The sequence below is a fragment of the Sciurus vulgaris genome (genome assembly GCF_902686455.1).
Source record: "Sciurus vulgaris genome assembly, chromosome: 10".
Taxonomy (NCBI): Eukaryota; Metazoa; Chordata; class Mammalia; order Rodentia; family Sciuridae; genus Sciurus; species Sciurus vulgaris.
The window spans coordinates 97,273,954-97,293,747 of NC_136470.1; the positions used below are offsets into that span (position 1 = coordinate 97,273,954).

The window sequence follows — 19,794 nt, forward strand, 5'->3', positions numbered from 1 at the left end:
TTGGCAAAATATTTCTTTTCAAAAATATCACACTGTTTCCCCTCTAGGCTGTGTTCATGATCCTGTGATCAAAGTGTTACATTGCTGATATGTTTATTGGAATATGTGGGCCCATTTCCCTTCCACTCAACACATGTATTAACAGTTGAAAATAATTCCTTTCTATTAAGCAAATGTGTGGCTAAGGCGCACTTAAACAGCCTATTAAACCAATGAGATGACAATGTGTTATCCTCAGAGAAAGTTTAATTTTTGAAGTAATTAATTACACATACCACAAAGTGTCTCAGGAGAACATTTTGGCTAAGCCTATTAACTTATCGTGCAAATAATTATAGTATTTTATTGGAGGCAAAGATGCTGATTCATCATTAGTAACATGGCAACAAACAATTTATTTTTGTGACACTCATCTTTCCAGTGGGGAAACTATTGTGGGCTATATATTTATTTAATTTAAAATGTCGATTAGTTGTTCTGAGGTTTTAAGACTGATATAAAACTGTGGTTCTAAATCACAGTATATATATATATATATATTTTTTTTTTTCTCAATGAAACTATATAGGCATTTGGAAGGGGAAATTGTGACTATGGTTTCTGGTTTCCTTTTTCTTTTTATGGGTCTAGTTGTTCTGATTTTCTACAATGGTACACTTCTGATGCCATGTAGATGACCTCAAATTTACTCACACATACACATCATTATTAAGGTGGGCTACCACCATAAGGACTCGTTTCTTCAAACTCTTTCACCATATTAGTGAAGAAGATATGATAGTCTGGGTAGTTGTGGAGAAATGCATTAAAACTTTCAATTATATCACTTTCTCAAATCAAAAGATTCTTCTGATGTTTTCTATAGGACTCAGTGTGAAGAACACAGGAGTGGACACCAGAGGGTCCAGCAGAAAAAAGGGAAACACCTCACTATTTTTTATTTACCTTGGAACTTTGAATATGTCATTTAACCTAGTGTCTTCATCTTTAAAATTGGTTATCATAGTGATTCAATTAGGAAAAAAAATATACCAACTGTGCCTGACATGTCGCAGGCACAAATGCTGACTGTATCAGAATGTTTATCTGAGAGATAAGATAGGTCCTCCTTTTTTTTTTTTTTTTTTTTATAATGTCATTTTTAGAAAGCTTTATGCTCCCTTTGATTAACTCAGATATGTTGCCAACTAGTGTTTTCTTCAGGACTTAGATGAGAAAATCTTAACCTTCAGTGGGCCTAAGGATCATCCAGAATTGAAAGAGATTTCAAGGTCCTTTATCCCAATTTTCACATTTTGAGACACATTACTTTAGATTGCTGATTGTACATTGAGCTGAAAAGTCCTGTTTTTAAATTAAAAAAAAAATTATTTGGTACTAGGGATCGAACTCAGGGGTGCTTAATCACAGAGCCACATCCCTAAACCTTGTTACTTTTTATTTTGAGACAGGGTCTTGCTAAATTGCTTAGAGCCTCGTAAGTTGCTGGGGCTGACTTGAACTTGTGATCCTCCTGCCTCAGCCTCCCAAGTCACTGGGACTAAAGATGTGCACCTCTGCTTTTAGCTGAAATGTCCTTTTGTAAAAACATTTTGCTCAATGTTTTCCTTCCTTTGTTCAGGCATCCGGCAAAGAGTTTCTCCTCACGTGTAACCAGTCTTTGTACTTTGCCTGGATTCCCTAGGAAAGTTTTGTTTGTCAGGTATAGTCAGAGAGTAAACTAACCTGGAATTAAAAAGTGGTGTGCCCAACCCATTCAACATTTGACAGAATGACTGGGTACATAGAATGGACTGGATGAGGTAATGTATAACCCTGTCTCCTTAGGAGGAGAGCATGATACACTACACGAGAAAGCAGAGAAGCTGAAATTCTAGTTGGATATTACCTGTCACTAAATAAGTGACTATCTCCAAATTTTTTAGTCACTGCATCTGTTAGGAATGGTGGTACACTGTCTGGTTGAAGGTGAGATCCTAGGGCTTAGATCAGTGTCTTAAGCCTAGGTTCTTCGTTTCATCCCTGGGACCTATGCTTTTCCACAAAGGGCAGTGTTCCATGGGTACCCTACCCAAACTCAAATTCTGCAAATACACATTTGCCACATTTTTCTTAGGAATATAATCATTTATGATTCATTATCTCCTGGCACAATTCTATGTACGAAGTATTTTGGGAAGTACCAGACACCCAGATGTCTTGGAAACAATTTTAACATTCCTACAAATTCACATAGCACTTGCTATTAATGTGCTCAGGATTTTATATTCTTGGATTTATTGGGGGGATTAAAATGATATAAATCTGGAGGGGCCTTGAGGTAAACATGCCATAGTTATAATGCTGTTAGTTAAAACATTTGTTGTAGTTAAAGATGTAGAGCTGAATGTATAGAATTGCTGGACATCTGTTGTAACTGTAATTTAGTTTCTTCACATGATCTCTTAAATAGACTAATAAAAACATGTTAAGTCATTTACTTGACTGCAGTTTTCATATAACAAATACCTCATAAATGTAGAAGTGAGGGATGTAAAATAAAGAGATTTTTAGGTATGCAATATGATTTACCTATGTAAACAGTCTTTAAACAAGAACTATTGTGAGTTATGGGAATGAATTTATTTTTATGATTTGTCTAAAGTGATAAACTATCAATTGATTATAGTTTGTCATTCTTGGTTTTAAATTCAACTCCATATGAAGAACTGAATGAACACATTGAACTTTGAAAATATTTAATATCCTTTGATGTAATCTCTATGTGGGTCCATACGTGTCTGTGTCGGTGTTCTCACTTCTTGTCTCTATTGATCTTTGCAGAGCATCCCCAGGGCACTGACGTCAATGCCTAATCCTCTTAGCCCTTTCCTAAACACATTCTTCAAATTGGAAAATATTTTCAAACAAGTAAATTGGTTAAAAAGAATTATAAAGTAGTTTCAGTTTTCATGTAAAAATATGTGCACATAGGCAATTCAGATGAAAATGGATTTCTGCTTGAATTAGCTAGCTAATTACCTTAATTCTCTGCTTTGAACATATAAATATTACTTATGGTAGAAACAGCTGACCCTTATAAATCAATTAATCAATATTGATTAATTCCTCCCCTTCAACTTTTACTTCTCTTAAACTAAGATTAGGCTTGTGCTCATCCATAAGAAGTGAACATTCAGATAGACAGGGATGGTTTACAATGTTGTTTCCGCAATGTGTAATGGGGAACTGTTTGAATGTTGAGTTTGGAGGGAAAATTTATTAACAGATATTTGCAGGGAATTATCCAATATCAGAAGAACATTTTACAAATAGTTTTCAGAGGTTAGCTAAAGTTTAACCTGCCCATTAACACAAAGTTATTTTAGAGTTTGCAGGGATAATGGATGCTGGAGCTATTCAATGACAATATCAGTTTGAACACTCACATTTCTCACATAAGAGCAGAACTGAAGTGAGGGAGAGACACTTATGGAAACACTGCTTTGTGTGCAAGAATTAGAAGGATGCATATTTTCTACATTTTCACTTTAGCCACAATTAAGTAAAGAAGGAAACATTTATCAAATTTTCTTCAAAGATTTACTGAGTTTTTGTTGACAAAAACAAATATTTCTTTCAGAGTAAGTTCTTTTTGACAGTAGCATAAAAAGCACTTTGGTGGTATTTTTGGTTTCCAAAGAGAAACTTTGCTATTTTGCTGAGGAAATTATATAGTATTCTATGAAAACTGCCTTATAGCAAGGAGGTTTAGAAAAGATATGGGAAGGAAAATCCATGTGAGATGTTTTCATTTTAGAAGTACCTCTGTTTCATTGATTCCAACAGAAACCACAGAAAAAGGAATAAATGTTTTTTCCCTCATAAGACAAATACATCACTCCCCAAATTCTTACAAAACCTACTGAGGCAAATTAGGGGTTTCAAAGCTAGTCACCTTATAAGTTGTTCGGAAAAAAATTTGCATTTAAATTGCTCTGTGCAGCTACCTTGAGATTTTTCCCTGGAATGTTTATGGCTCTTTTTTCATTAATACTTAAAAAATACAATTTCATAACCAGTGTATTACTACATCTAGTTGTGTGAAAAAAGGAACTTCATTTCATAAAGTAGAAACATTCGAAGTGGTTTTGGGCAACTAATCACTCAGTCAAAATACTTGAATTCTTCATATTGAACACTTAATAGTGAAGTTAATCTGAAACCATATCAACTCTCCATTTCTATTATAGAAACTTGATCATTAACAGCTCTATCAGAATAACTTGTGTTCCTACACATTCTGTCTAGAGGAGTGAAGATGTCCAGAACTTCTTGGAACTTTTCCCCAAAATAGTTTATATATAAAAATACAGCAGATTTCTTTTTAATAGATAAATCTTAACTATTTTTTCAATAACTTGCCTTTACATATTCAGAAATGTAGATATAAGAAAAATACTAAATGTGCAAAATGCTCTTTTATATGTACATTAAAAAAATACAATGTAATAATAGCTTTAAACGTGTCATAAAAGCATAGGAGGGAGAGTCTTCAATGTCAGAAATCTGGTCTGATTAGAGCTTTTGCTTGTAGAATTGTAAACAGACTTTCTTAGAATGCTGAGAGTTTTCTCAGTTCTTTTCAACCAAGATGCTCTCAAATACATCAAGTCCTGCTTTGAAGTAAACCTGAGCTGAATTAATGCTGTTCAACACATCTGACAGGGCTTCTTGGAGAGTCTCATTTGATGCAAGTGACTTGCAGTGCTCCCAAGCCTCCATGAGTATGGAAAACTGGCTTGTCTTCTCATCAGTGTGGTACAGGATGTTTCTGGAAGGAAATAAAACAAGTAAATATTTTATGCACAATTCCATTTTCATATCAAACACTGTAATGAATATTGCCAAGAAGCAGTTGTGTTTGCAATAGATGAAGACATTATAAAGGCAATATCACTATTTTTCAATACCTAATGAATTGAGAGAGATAGATTGACCATAAGTAGTTTTCCATATTGATGACAGAAGAGGAGATAATCAGATATGTGCCTCCTGATGGAAGTACACATTATGAAATAGCATGAAAAATTTTGCTAAAAAAAAATTGAATGTGAATCTGATGAAGCTTCCAAATTTAATTGCTAATCATTTCAGAGGACAGAAATATGTTAAACCACAGCTTGGTGTGTTCTAGAAAAACACAGACTGCAGCAAAATCTAGAGAGCAAGTAACTCAGTTTGTTCAACAAATACATTTCAATTTCAAAAGTAGAGAAAGAAAGAACCTGTAGACCACAGTTTCTCAACCATGTCCTGTTAACACTTTGAGCCAGATGGATCTTTATTATGAACTATGGGATGGTTAGCAGTATCCCTGGACTACACAGGCTAGATATTAATAGCATCCCTCTTTTTTGTATCAAGAAATGAAAACATATCCAGACATTGCCAAAATATCCCTAGTATGGCAAAATTAACCCCAATTAAGAACAATTGTTCTAGACTAAAATAAACATGTCAAATAGTAAAAAAAAAAAAAAGACTGTTAGATCTTATTTAAACAAATAATATGAGAACAAAATTAAATACCAATTATTGAGTGATATAGAGTAATTGTTAATATTTCAGATATAATGATATCATTAGTGTGTCTTCTGAAATTGCTCTTGTCTTACTGAAGTTTGTAAAGTAATATTTGCAAATAAATGTTATGATTTCTGAGATTCATTTTTAAAATACTTGGAGGGAAAAAACAGAGTGGAGTTATAAACAGTGTATATGAAATAATATTGGCCACTAGGTAATAATTGTCAAAAGTGGGAAATGAAATTCATTATACTATTTCTTCTTCTTGCTTACATGTTTGATATCTAGAATGCCATAGTCTTAATGTGTAATAGGATGGTTCCCTGATACTTAGTCAAATGACTGAGAAAGAGGAATTTAGGCACATAATAGCATATGCTTTTAATCCCAGCAGCTCTGGAGGCTGAAACAAGGATCACAAGTTCAGTGGCAGCCTCAGCAACTTAGTGAGGCCTTAAGCAACTTAACCAGAACCTGTCTCAAAATAAAAAAAAAATTAAAAAGAGCGGGGATGTGCCTCAGTGGTTAAGTGCCCCTAGGTTCAATCACTGGTACCAAACAACAACAACACCACCACCAACAACAACAACAAAATCACCAAACCCACCTGGCCTGGAGAAGAAACTTCTTGAGATACTCTAATGTTTTCTCCTAACTGACAGAACTTACATGGAAGTTAGCATTTTCAAGCTAACATAAGCTTTCTTAATTGTCATTTAGAGAAAAAGTGGGGTTTTTGGGCCAGGATACTTATCAAACCATTTAAATTAATTGTCAAACATTGAAGCAAACAAATATATACAGAAATATATTTATATAAATAAGATGAGAGAAAGCAGTTTAATAATCAAGTTATTTTAAAGATAAAAATGAATTAAAATGTATTTTAATTATTTACTCACTTAAAAGTATGCCTTTGTAGATAATTTGTACAGATTTATCAATAAAAATGAGTTGGTAGAATAAAAAATTCAATCCTCCATAAGATTTATAATTGTGAATTCTTTTCCTCTACTTTATCAGTTTTTTGTTTAATAATTTGTGGCAAATATATTTCCAGAACTTGAGAGTAAAATAGATATTTTCAAAAGTTGTACCAAATACTTCCATTCCCTGAGAACATATTGCTCAGCCTGCTCACAAACAAAAATATTATAATCATTATTATCAAAAACTCCTCAATAAATGAACTGTACACTGCAGTTAGTACACTTGAAGAACCTACTTAACGGTTCCTAGGCTATTACATTCATTTTTCCACCTTTTAAAAACTGATGAAAAGTATATTCATATATGTACATTCTATGCTTATTAAATATTAGATATTAATATTCAATTAAATGATAAGATGATATTAATAAAACATGCTCATAAAGGTTACAGGATTAATCCCCTGGTGACAATTCATTCAATCATAGACAGTCTCTAATATATTTATGTAAAATTTCAGTCATAACTACTGGAAAATATCTAGAAGAGAGATAATGTGGAAGAATAAAAATATACCCACAAAGAATGTTCAGGTATAAAACACAAATATACAATTATTATTATTACTTTTTAAATGGGAAAGAAATATATATGTATATATGTGTATACATATATATACTTAAAGAAAAAATACATATTCTTAAAGAAAAAATATATACATTCTTAAAGAAAAATTTAATATACTTTTATATATAGGTATACATATACATACATTATACATATGTATATACATGTGTATATATATATATGTTTTTTTCTTTTTTCTTTAAGACCAATGTGATGGAGTCTGGAGTATGCCCGCATTTGCTCTTCCTAACTAGGAAGCTACCCAGTAACATGATTTTATAATGACTGTAAACACTCCATGTGAATAAAAATGTATCTCTTTTGCTTTGTGAAATTCTACAAGGAGCTAACCACATTTACCATATGCTACATGAATGGAGTAGTAAAGTTATAGCAAGCTATTATGTAAGATAAACACTCATATCCATTTCTACCAAAATTGGATACAAATCAGAATAAAACTACAGATACTGAGATTCTAGTTGAATACAAGAGACTAGAATGTTTTCATCTCAATTTAAAAGAAAGCCTTCCTTTTGAGTAGATGCTGATGTAACTTAAGTTAGTTTATCATTATTATGATAACAAAAGCTTATTTTCCACCTTGATAGACTACATTACCTGAAAAACAAATTACGAATACAAAAATAAAAAATCTTTAAATTTTCATTAGATGGATCATTTCTCCTACTGATTTGCAGAAGTAGCTCATCTTTTCCAATTTCTTTTTCTGTGTACTAAAAGCAACTTAACTTCCTGCTTACATAAAATAAATTTCTGTACTTGCATTCCTTTCTGAAAGGTAGCATCATATTATTTTCTTTTTAATATTTGAATTAATACTAAAACAAAAACCCAGGCAATGGCTTAAATTCCATCACATATATTTTCACATATTTCTTAGTTCTAAGAACTTTCCTATATAATCTCTGGGTACTAAAACTATGATTGTACCATTCTTAATATTCAAATGCTTCTTTTCTTTTAAATATTTATATTAAACTAATGCTTTCAATTGAAACTTCTAAGCCTTCTAAACTTCTTATTACCATGTAATGTCACCAAAATTGAACTTTAGTCCAACAGAGTGCAAAGATTTCAATAGCATATACTATGTCAGACTGCCTAAATATTTCTTCTTCCCAATTATGGACAAATATTATTTTGATTAGGGCAGACCAGGAATCAACTCATAGTCTGTCAAAGCTCACAGGTCTTTTCCCCTTCTCCAGTTATTTGGAAATTTGTGATCAGGGGAGTCTTAGTTACTTATTTGTTTTGACTCTCTTCTTGTGTGCTGTGGGCACTAGAGTAGAGATTTCTGAAAACCCAGTTTATTTCATCTTGCTTTTTGTGTTTGAGTTATTTTTAATATTTTCCTGTAACTATTTTGTAATATTTTACTTATAGTGAAATGAATCACAGTGTCATTTCCTAATACAAAGCAGGATATGTGGAAAGACAATGTACAATTCTTTGATTAAAATTATTTCCCACTGATTTGAATTTTGAGTGTTCCATGGGAAAAAAACAAAAGTCACAGGTCTGCAGGAAAACTGAGTGGAATGAAAGTGAAAAAACACACTTGGAGAGTTTCTATGTCAAGAATCTGTACTTTACAACCACAAGAACTTATATTCCTTGGTGAACCATTCTTGCTCTTAGATACATCTGCTTTAGTACAATTCAGAAAGTTTCTCTGCATAAAGAATAGACTGTATTAGCATGGCTCTAAATCAATAAATCACAATCCTATTTCCATACACACAACATGTATCTCAGCATGGCATGTAGAGACATCAGACCTAATTAAAATATTATTTAATTGAAATCATTTTAGTAGCTATCATGTTTAAAATAACATTAATTCCACCCTCATGCCTATCTCCCCTCATCTGTAACAATTTGGATCTTATAAATGTAATTCATACAGTCATCCTGACCCAACACAACACAAAGAGACTACTAAAAGGAAAGTGTAATACATTATTGATGACACTAATGAAATTACAACACACATCACTCATTTTAATGGGTCTGTTTCAATGACACATCACGGTGACCAGGAAAGAGCAGTGCCAAACTCAGAAACCTAATTAATAACTCCCGGCAGCATTGGTGAGGGAGATGAAGTGTCTTTACTCAACTGAAAAATCTTTCCTATTCAACTAAGGCAAAAGAAACCTGGAAAAAATGAATTTTGAAATAAAGGCATCTAAAATCTTCATGAGTCATTACCCTGTGTGTGAATTAGCAATTAATGATGGAAATGATAACTCTCTTTCAAATATTCTTTTTCATATTCATCAATGGCACAGGACGCCACCCATTGTAAACCTGAATTAACATTCATTATACCTCATGTTGAGAAACTCTTAATGAAATCACAGTAAATAATAAGTCATGTCTTTCAAACTTGACTGTGCATACATGGTAGATGCAGAGAGAAAAGGTTAGCTCTGTTTCTCACAATTGTTTCTAAATCTTTCAGGGATTGTACTCACTGTACTCCATAGTTAACCATTACATTTATATCAATATTAGAAAAAATATTTGACTTGGATGAAAATTCACAAAACACGCGACTACACTATGTACGGTGCAAACAAGTATCCTTTCAGTTAAATTTGAATTTTGTCTCTCCTAGTAAAAGCAGAAGGAAAATTAAGAGCATTGTTGATACTGTCAAGCCATTAACTCATGCTCCAGACACCTGGGGTAGAAAGACAAGTATGGTAGATTGCAAAAATGAACTGGGGACCTAGCTCAGTGGTGGAGTGTGTGCTTAGCACGCATGAGCTCTGAGTTCAATCCCCAGCACCAATAAATAAATAAATAAATATTTAAATGAATTTTAAAAAATGGCTACAAAGAGTCCCCTTTCTGTTATCAGACCCCTTTAAAACATGACTTTGCAATCTCATTCCATCAAGGTAAAGAATTTATTTGAATGTTTGAATCTGGTTTGGCCTTAACATTTAATTTGACAGATAAGAGCATGGCATACACAGTAAGAGAAAGCCTCAATAGATCTTGCACACTGCTGTTCTCTCTCTCTCCCAAGCCGTCATGAGACTGCTACTGGGTTAACCTGCTGGAAGAATGGAACACAGAAGACCTGAACAATTGAGGTCTTCCTTTTCCAGTTCAAACTCAGAAAAGTTGGCATTCAACTTGACAGACAACCAGTGCCCAGCAGCTGCCAGGAGAGAACCTCTCCAGCCCTGACCAAGAACCACACAGTTGACTTCAGCCTAAATGGTCAAGTCAAAGAATTATGAACAAAATAAACAATTATCATTTTAAGCCACTACATTTTGGGATGATTTTCAATAGATAAGTGATATAATTTGGTAGTGCTTCTCATCCTTGTGAGATGATTCCTATGTTGATATAGAAATCAGTTCTCTATTCTCTTTTAATACATTGACAGGGTACAAGGAATGGTAGATAGTTCTTCAAATGACCAGCTAAATTCAGAGAACAATGAGAAAATCATGTCAAACAGGCTTCATGAGGTATGCATTACAAAGTTAATTTATGTGTTGATTCGTTAAGTTTTAAAGTCTGTTTACAGACTGCCAGATGGGATATTTTCATTAAACACACAGAAAGTCAACCATTTTATGGACTGAATGTTTGTGTCCCTCCAAAATTTATATATTGAAGCCTTATCCCTGCAATGTGATAGTATCAGGAAATGAGGTCTTTGGACAGTAATTAGGTTTAGATAAGGTCATGAGGGTGGAACCCCCAGCATAAGATTAGTGCCATTATGAGAAGAGAAAGACAGACCACAGCTTCTTCTCTCAACTATGTGAGGATGCAGCAAAAAGGCAGTGGTCTGGGAACCAGGAAGTGGCGTCCTCTCCAGAATGCAATCATGGTTGTGCCTTGATCTTACACTTCCCAGCTTCTCCAACTGTCAGAAGTACATGCCTATTGTTCAAGTCATCCATTTTATGGTATTTTGTCCAAGGAAGTCTGAGTTAAGAAAACCATGACAGCATACTTAAAAAATAAAAAAAGTATAGATCATTTTGCTGTGTTATAGCCCAAGAAATGGGCAAAAATAATCCTCTGTTTCCACTCTGAATATAAAATACAGCAGAATATTGTAGAGAGAGAAACAACTGTTCTATTTAGTTACAGTCAAGACATCTCAGTTCACGTAAATACATTGTTTTTCAAGAAAAGTTTCCTGAATAAGAGGTTATCTTTTAAGATATTCCAGAAAGACTCCCCTTGTACCACATAGTGCTTGATGGTTGATCAACAAGAAAAATTGTAGTTTTGCACTCAAAAACTTTGTAATAATCCCAAAGAGGAGACAGAAAGTATATGAGGATTATCACAATTCTTAGAACCTTCCAGAATTTTAAGAAGATGGTGATACTGTTTACTACTTATTTCATGCTCACATGATTGGTTTTTTAAAAATTTTAATTGGTTTCTTTTTTTTTATATCAATGCTATTACTTTGCTACCATTAACAGATGTATGACCTGGACCTTAATATTTAGATAACTTTCTTACTTAACTTATTTGAGACCAATTATCTCTTAGTAGTTCAACTTGCATTCCATAGAAAAGACCTGTTACCCTCCAAAGACAATTTCACCTGAATTCCCTACAGTTCTTTTGACAATTAATAAAGATGCATTTCCTATATACTTAAACCCCAAATATTTGCATTTTCCTTTTCTCCATTATTCTTTTAGTCACCTTCATTAACTCTGGTAAACAGTAATGCCCAGGTCAAAAGAAAGGGGGAGAGGGAGGTAATTCAAGTTTTTCTTTCATTTATATTTGATTCCAATGAGAAGGATATGATGAATTTATTTTGGAAAGTTCACTCTAAAGACAAAAGTTCACAATTTAGGTATTCTATTTAAATAAAGTGAGTAACAGAGCCAATATTGATCTTTTTGCTTCTTCTACTCAACAGCCTTTATTAACATCCAAGATGAGTAAGTCACTGTTATGTGCTCAGGGAAACGAAAGACAACTTTATCGTCTGTGTTCAAAGCACAGCACATACTGGAAACGTTAAAATTTTATTTTAAACAAATTATTCATATATTTAAAATATGTTGAATATTACTTAATTTTTTGTTTTATAATTTACCTTTAGTCTATGCATATGTTAAACTATTAGAAAATATTTCTTCAATATAAGTGTTTTTGCTATCTTATCTCTAACTATATCATATATCCTATGCCATCATGTAGTAAAAGGTCTATAAATATTTTGCATACTATAGATTCTTTGTCTTATGGTTTGGGAGAAAAATACAAGGACAGTTCTTGACAGCATCAATTTAATTAACTTGGGATCTGATTCCAATTGCCATAATACTGATTCAAGAAACATAGTCCTAATTAAATAAGTGTAAGGTAATTCTTAAGTCAAAAGGGTTATTTCAGAAACATGCAAGTGACCAAGTCTTAGAAAATAAATAAGATTTGTAAGTGACCAAGTCTTACAAAATAAATAAGGATTGTAAGAGTAGTAGTTCCTTGAATTTCTGAGAAAACTAAAAAAAGCTAATCTTTATTCTCTTTTTCAATAATAACATTAATGGAATCAGAAACTGTGAATGCTACATATTTTTTCCCACCAAATGGAAAACCAGTCTCTAGATGAAGCTAATACTATAGAAGGTAAAAAATAAATTATTTCTTACTGATATGATTGAAATGTATAATCAAACCAGCCTAAAATATTTCCTTCCTTTTGATTTTTGATTTTCTGAGTATTATGATTTAGATAAGAGGTATCCCCCAAAAGCTCATGTGTGGGACAATACTAGAACATTCAGAGGTGAATGATTGGGACTTAACCTAATCCACTGATAGGGATTAACTGGGTAGTAACTGTAGGCAGGTAGGGTATGGCTGGAAGAGATGGGTCACTGGGGCATATTTTGTTTCTGGTGAGGAACTCTCTCTCTCTCTCTCTCTCTCTCTCTGTTTCCTGATTGTCATATCCTGAGCTGCCTTCCTTTGTTATACTCTTCCATCTTGATGTTCTGCCTTACCTTGTGCCCAGAACAATGTAGTCAGTCATCTATGAACTGAGATCTTTCACACTATGAGCCCAAATTTATCCTCCTTTAAAACTGCTCTTCTCAAGTCTTTTAAACACAGTGGTGAAAGAATTGATTAAAACAGTGAGTAAAGTTGTTATTCTTCAAGCCAATTTCCATCAGTTTTATGTTACTTTCAATCACTTGTATCCATATATATAATATTTGTTGATCAGTTAATCATTAATTATTAGAACACATGCATATTTTATTTAATAGTTATAGATATGATTTTGTTTTGAACTAAATAACTTGGATAATTCATTTTCTTGACATTTAAATATGACTGCTATGGGGTTAAAAAACTGCATGGTTTCTTTTGGATTGCAAACATATTCAAGATAAACACTTCAAAATCAACAGAATATTGTAATGTTTGCTTAATTTTAGCTAGAAGGAAAAGTAAACATGAAGTGTAGTGATTGACCTATTGAAGCTATGAATATTGATCTCAAAGGTTGATGTACTTAATGGACAAAGGTTTTAATGTTAAATTACTCACAGAAACTAGAAAGATTGCATTTCATATTTTAAAGAATTGTTACAGATGCTAGCACACTAAATATTCACTTTGATATGAACTCTCTGGCATTGTTCCTTACAGAGTAAATTTGCTCAAAATTTGTTGGTACATTACTATCTGTAACTGTTAGCATAAGAAAATAAAAATGCTTTGGTTTTACTCTGTAAACAAAAGGATGCACAAATAATTTACTATATAAATTCTTTTTTAAAAAGCTAAAATCATCTGATTTAATGCTACTATTAATTTTCTCAAAATAAAAGTATTAGATAGACAAACTTCTATTGATTATGTAGAAGTTAAAGTTTAAAAAATTGTGATTCAATATTAGAAATGTAGTTTCATGATTTGGGAACTCTAAAGGAGATTCCTTCATTTACACTTTCAGCCAAGAGTGTTTGAGGGTTAAGGAGGACTCTCAAGTACCTGACACAAAGTAGATGTGTGTCTGGTTATACCAGCCAGAAAGAAATGATGTCTTTCTTAAGAATACATAAATATATGTTTATATTTAGTTTTATGAATCATGTAATAGTTACAGATGTGATGGAAGATTTTTAAAACCAGGCAATAACCAAAGGAAGCCACATATCATAGAGTTCTGACAAAATCCCATTACTAGAATAGTCAGTTTAAGGCAGTGATGTTGGAGACCCCACCACTGCATTGAGAACACTCCATCATGGCAATACTGCTGCCTCTTAGTCTTCGTTCAGCCCCAGTCAGTCTTGATCAACATATTCAATAATAATTTGGAATAGTCCTACATCTTTGTTTCATGTCTTTTGAATTTAAAATCCTTGGAGGTTATCCTGGAATGGACTGAGCTAAGGTCACATGCCTGTACCCTAGACCAGGTATAAAATATGCAGATGCATTTATCTACTCCTCACTAAGTCCAAAGATTCTTTCCCCATATGGAAAAGAAGTTCTGATATCAAGCATTCAAAAATAATTTTAAAAATAGCAAATCAGAAAATATTCACTGTACTGGTTAATAGGAAAGAAAATAGGAAAAATCCTTTCAAGAGGATTTTTTTTAAAAGAATTATTCTCTATACTGCTATTCTGTTGGGTTGTGGTTTTCCCCCTTATATTAAATGTTAGTAAATACTCCGTAATATTCCAGCAGAGGTTATTAAATTTAATGTGAATAAGAATAAACTGAGAAATTTTAAGCGGCTTTAAAGATTCAAATGCAATGGATCTGAGATGCCTTGCATGAGTTTGCATATTTTCCCTTCTCCTTGACTTAAACATATTGAGTAACACCTACGTATACTCCACAATTCCTCCAGTGAGTTTTTCATTTAGCAACTAGTCTTGTTTTTTTCTCAAACTAGTTTCTTCCAGGGACTTGTATAATTATATACAAAATTACATGATTTAATTAACACTGCATAAATAGTTACATATTAAGTGTGAAGGAAATAGTTATTCCTGTGAAAATGAACTTGAATGTTTTGGGAAACTTCACAAAGATTAATTGATACAAAGTGTTGTTGAATTACATGTGGAGAGGTAATTGAAAAGATTATCCGGGAAGGGAGGAATATAATGATGCAGAAAAAAACTCCGCACTTAGATTGTTTTGCAAGTAAACTGTGAAAAATGGGGAAATTGAAACTGGAAATTTTAGATGATGCCTTATTTGTGTGGTTTAAAGAAGAGAGCAAATCTAGAATTATAATTCCCAGGGGGAAAAAAGTGTCCTTTATCCTCTCTCAAAAGAGTGGTGGCACATGTTTCAGTTAGAACAAATTGGTTTCTCAAACATCTGAACATCTACTGGTTCTGATTGTTTCAGATTCAAGGACGTTCACCCTCCAGGCAGTGGACAGTCAATGCTTTACTCCTAAAAACTAAACAGCCATCCTCTTGAGTTCCAGTGCTTATGGGCTAGTGGTCACAGCTTGAAGTTTTAGATGACCAGTGGCTATGGGCTGTTGGGGGACCCATCACTTAGACTCATATTCACACACCTGACTTCATTTAGTATTACTTAGCCCATTTCTTTTGTAATTATGCTTTGGTTTCCTAAAGATATCAGAGGATATATAAATCACATTATCAAAGTGAAGGGAGAAAGTCACCATTATTTGGTTTTGCTGATTAAGGTTCAGTCAATCCAAGTAATTTCTTCTAAATGTTGTTCAAAATTCTCTGACTTTCCTGGTTATGAAATCTGAATTAATTAATTCATTACTAACTTTTCCGAACTCTGTGGTCACTGTTTACGAAATGGCCCCATCTCTTCTTAATTAAATTACACCTAAATAAAATGATTAAAATGTATGTGTATTTTAGTTAATAACTACATATTATGAGTGGCTAGTTAGCTCTTTTCAGAATGTAGATGTTACTGTCTGAAATACAGACTAGTTTTTGAAGCTTTTGATTTTATTCAGTTGACTGTGTTCTGGTAATCTATGTCCACCTTCTCTCTTGAAGCCTAATACTTAATGTGTGAAAAAATAGAACTTGCATCTCTTATCCAGACCCTTTGGAACTGTGGCCCTGAATTTAGAGGAAGAAAACTAATGGGTTCTTTGCACTAAACATCTTGAAACAAGTCACCTTGACATTTTGTTCTATGCTTAGTGAATGTTCTGGCAGACATAATAATCCAATATCCCCAAAACAATATCACTCAGTGAATTCTGTGCTATACAAAAGTCAAGACCTCTAATAGTGGAATGTGTTCTATCTCTAAATTATATAAATGTCAGATAGTCAGTAAGATGATTTTTGAATTTCATAAAATACATTAAGGTGATTAAGTCTCATGATGTTTGGATTATAAATTTTTTTTTTAACACTTAGAAAAGACAAATTCAGGATGTCCGACATTTTGCTAGAAAAAGAAGAAAGTGGTCACAACCATAATATTCTCATCATATCTAAGAAAATTTAGGAAGAATTTTAAAAGATATTTCATTGAATCTCTTCACCTACCCCTCTATACAGCCAGGTAAACTTTGTAATAGAATTTGAAAATTGTTTTTCACTTTCTGAATGGAAATGAGGTACAGTGATAACAATCATTACCGCTACTATTGAACAGCTGTGAATAAATAGGACTTTGAGGATAAGCCATACAAGTTTTGCCCCCTGTGGTTTTATTAGCACATAAAGTATAAGCTCAGAGAAAAACTTTATATCTGATAGCATTTTGGAACCATTTCTTCCTTATTCTTGCTATTTCAGTATTTATGATCCGTCTATACATTGTAAGGTATGTGTATCTGTTTATGTAGGTGTATTTTTGTATATCTAAATACATGTATGTGTATGTATATGTTTTTAGATGATACATGTATGTATGGATAAGAATAGATGTATATGTACATAATCAAGATATATGTGTGTATACATACCAGTAAATCTTTTCTATAATGGACTATGAGGAAAAGTCTAAATTCTGTGCCTCCCTCCCCAAATCATATAACTGAACACAAAGCTGCTTATCATACTGTAAAATGCTATGTTTGGTCTCAATAAGAATAAAAGGTGGGATGCCGCTCAGCACAATGCTTGGACTCGGAGCAACCCACTGGGTCTCTGGGGGCTGCCCAGAGGAAGAGGTGCGTGGCGAGCTGTTTGGACTCAGAGCGACCACTCCTGAACACTGGGGGGCAGCCCGGTGGAGAAGGAGCAGCGTGCCGGGTTGCTTGGACTCAGAGTGGCTGAACCGGAGCTCCAGGGGCCTGCCCGGAGGAGAAGGCGTACTGCAGGTCGCTTGGATTCAGAGTGACCGCTCCTGAAAACTGGGGGGCTACCCAGAGGAGGAGGAGGAGTGAAGCAGGTCACTTGGGCTCGGAGTGACTGCACCAAGGGCTACGGGCTGTCGGGAGGAGGAGGTGGGCAGTGAGGTGCTTGGACTCGTAGCGACCGCACTGGAACTCCAGGCGGCTGCCTGGTGGAGGAGGAGGTGCGCAGTAGGTCACTTGGACTCAGAGCAACCACATGGAACACTGGGCGGCTGCCCGGAGGAAGAGGCGAGCAGTGGGTTGCTGGGACTCAGAGCGACTGTATAGGGCTCCAGGTGGCTGCTCAGAGGAGGGGGTGCATAGCCAGGCGATTAGGAACAGAGCAGGGTCCCAGGACCTAGGCAGCTTCTTGGTGGAAGAGCCACACAGAGACAAGCTGAGGGGCAGAGCGAAGGTTCCAGGACTGCAGGCACCTTCTCTGAAGAGGGGCAGCCTAAGGAGACTCGTCTGCAAAGGGCGAGACTCCCAGGTCTAGGAGGTAGGTCCAGGCCCCTGGGAACGTTGTAGAGGAAGGCTGCCCAGCCCAGGCAGTAGTTGTGGATTGAGGGGAACCTTTAGGAGGGGAACTGACCAGAGAGACCTCCCCAACGGGTGATGTTTTCCCACAAGGACAGTAAAACCAGAGACACAGGCCCAAACAGGCCTTGCCTCAGCCCGCAGCCTAGTTCCCCTTTGGATAACCATTGGTCAACAAGTGGAGGCACTTCTGCCCACTAGCAGGGAATATACCCCACCTGAAGGCCACCACCCCTAGAGAGGCAGCTTCCCTGTGGAGCACCACATTATCAACTTCCTCCAAGACTTCAGGCTACTGAAGGCTAAGAGAGGATATACTAGAATACTTCAGGGACATTATAAGTCAATAGAGGAAATCTGCAATATTGCAGCAGTTGACTGATACCTGAACAATATAAGAAAACAAGGGAAGAAAATGCCCCAAACAAATCTAGATGTTACATCAATAAAATCCAATGACAGCATGGCAGAAGAAATTACAGAAAGGGAGTTCAGAATGTACATAATTAAAATGATAAGGGAAGCAAACGATGAGATGAAAATAGCAAATGCAGGCATTGAATGATGAGATGGAAGAACAAATGCAGACATTGAATGATCGCACCAATCAACAATTAAAAGAGCAAATACAGGAAGCAAAAGATTATTTCAATAAAAGTTAGAGATATTGAAAAAAAACAAAAAGTAATCCTGGAAATGAAGGAAACAATAAACCAAATTAAGAACTCCATAGAAAGCAAAACCAATAGAATAGAACATCTGGAAGACAGAACCTCAGATATTGAAGAAAAAATATTTAATCTTGAAAACAAAGTTGACAAAACAGAAAATGGCAAGAAATCATGAACAGAATCTATAAGAATTATGGGATATCATGAAAAGGCCAAATTTAAGAATTATTGGGATTGAGGAAGGCTTAGAGAAACAAACCAAAGGAATGAACAATCTATTCAATGAAATAATATCAGAAAATTTCCCAAATCTGAAGAATGAAATGGAAAATCAAGTTCAAGAGGCTTATAGGACTCCAAATACAAAAAATTACAACAGACTCACAACGAGGCACATTATAATGACAATACCTAACATACAACATAAAGACAGAAATTTAAAGGCTGTGAGAGAAAAGAACCAAATTACATTCAGGGGGAAACTAATACAGATGTCAGCATTTTTTATTCCATACCCTAAAAGCTAGAAAGGCCTGGAACAACATTTTTTGAGCCCTGAAAGAAAATGGATGCCAACCAAGAATCTTATACCCAGAAAAACTTACCTTCAAATTTGATGATGAAATAAAATCCTTCCATGATAAACAAAAGCTAAAAGAATTTACAAAAAGAAAACCAGCATTACAGAACATTCTCAGCAAAATATTCCATGAGGTACAGATGAAAAACAAAGAAGCAAATCAGCAAAGAGTGGAACTATCCTAAAGGAAATGTCAAATAAAGGAGGAAACAAGTCGCATCAAAAAAAAATTAATTAATTAATTTAAAAAATGAGCCAAATGACCGGGAATACATATCATATCTCAATAATAACCCTGAATATTATGGCCTGAACTTGTCAATAAAAAGACATAGACTGGCAGAATGGATCAAAAAGAAAGATTCAACAATATGTTGCCTGCAAGAGACTCACCTCATAGAAAGAGATACCCATAGACTAAAGGTGAAACGATGGGGAAAAATATACCATGCACATGGACTCAGCAAAAAAGCTGGGGTATCCATCCTCATTTCAGATAATTGGACTTCAAGAAAAAAGT

At 34.3% G+C, this 19,794-nt stretch overlaps 1 protein-coding gene across 8 annotated transcripts in view; it reads right to left on the bottom strand.

Annotated features, from left to right (window-relative positions):
- Nucleotides 1–1,098: 1,098 nt before the first annotated feature.
- Nucleotides 1,099–19,794, bottom strand: part of NAALADL2 (N-acetylated alpha-linked acidic dipeptidase like 2) — a 1,337,824-nt gene continuing 1,319,128 nt past the window's right edge. For all 8 annotated transcript variants that reach the window (XM_079155143.1, XM_079155140.1, XM_079155138.1 and 5 more), the window contains one exon: nt 1,099–4,813. In XM_079155143.1, coding sequence (XP_079011269.1) covers nt 4,615–4,813 — 199 coding nt within the window. In that variant the 3' untranslated portion in view covers nt 1,099–4,614. The remainder of the gene's footprint in view (nt 4,814–19,794) is intronic.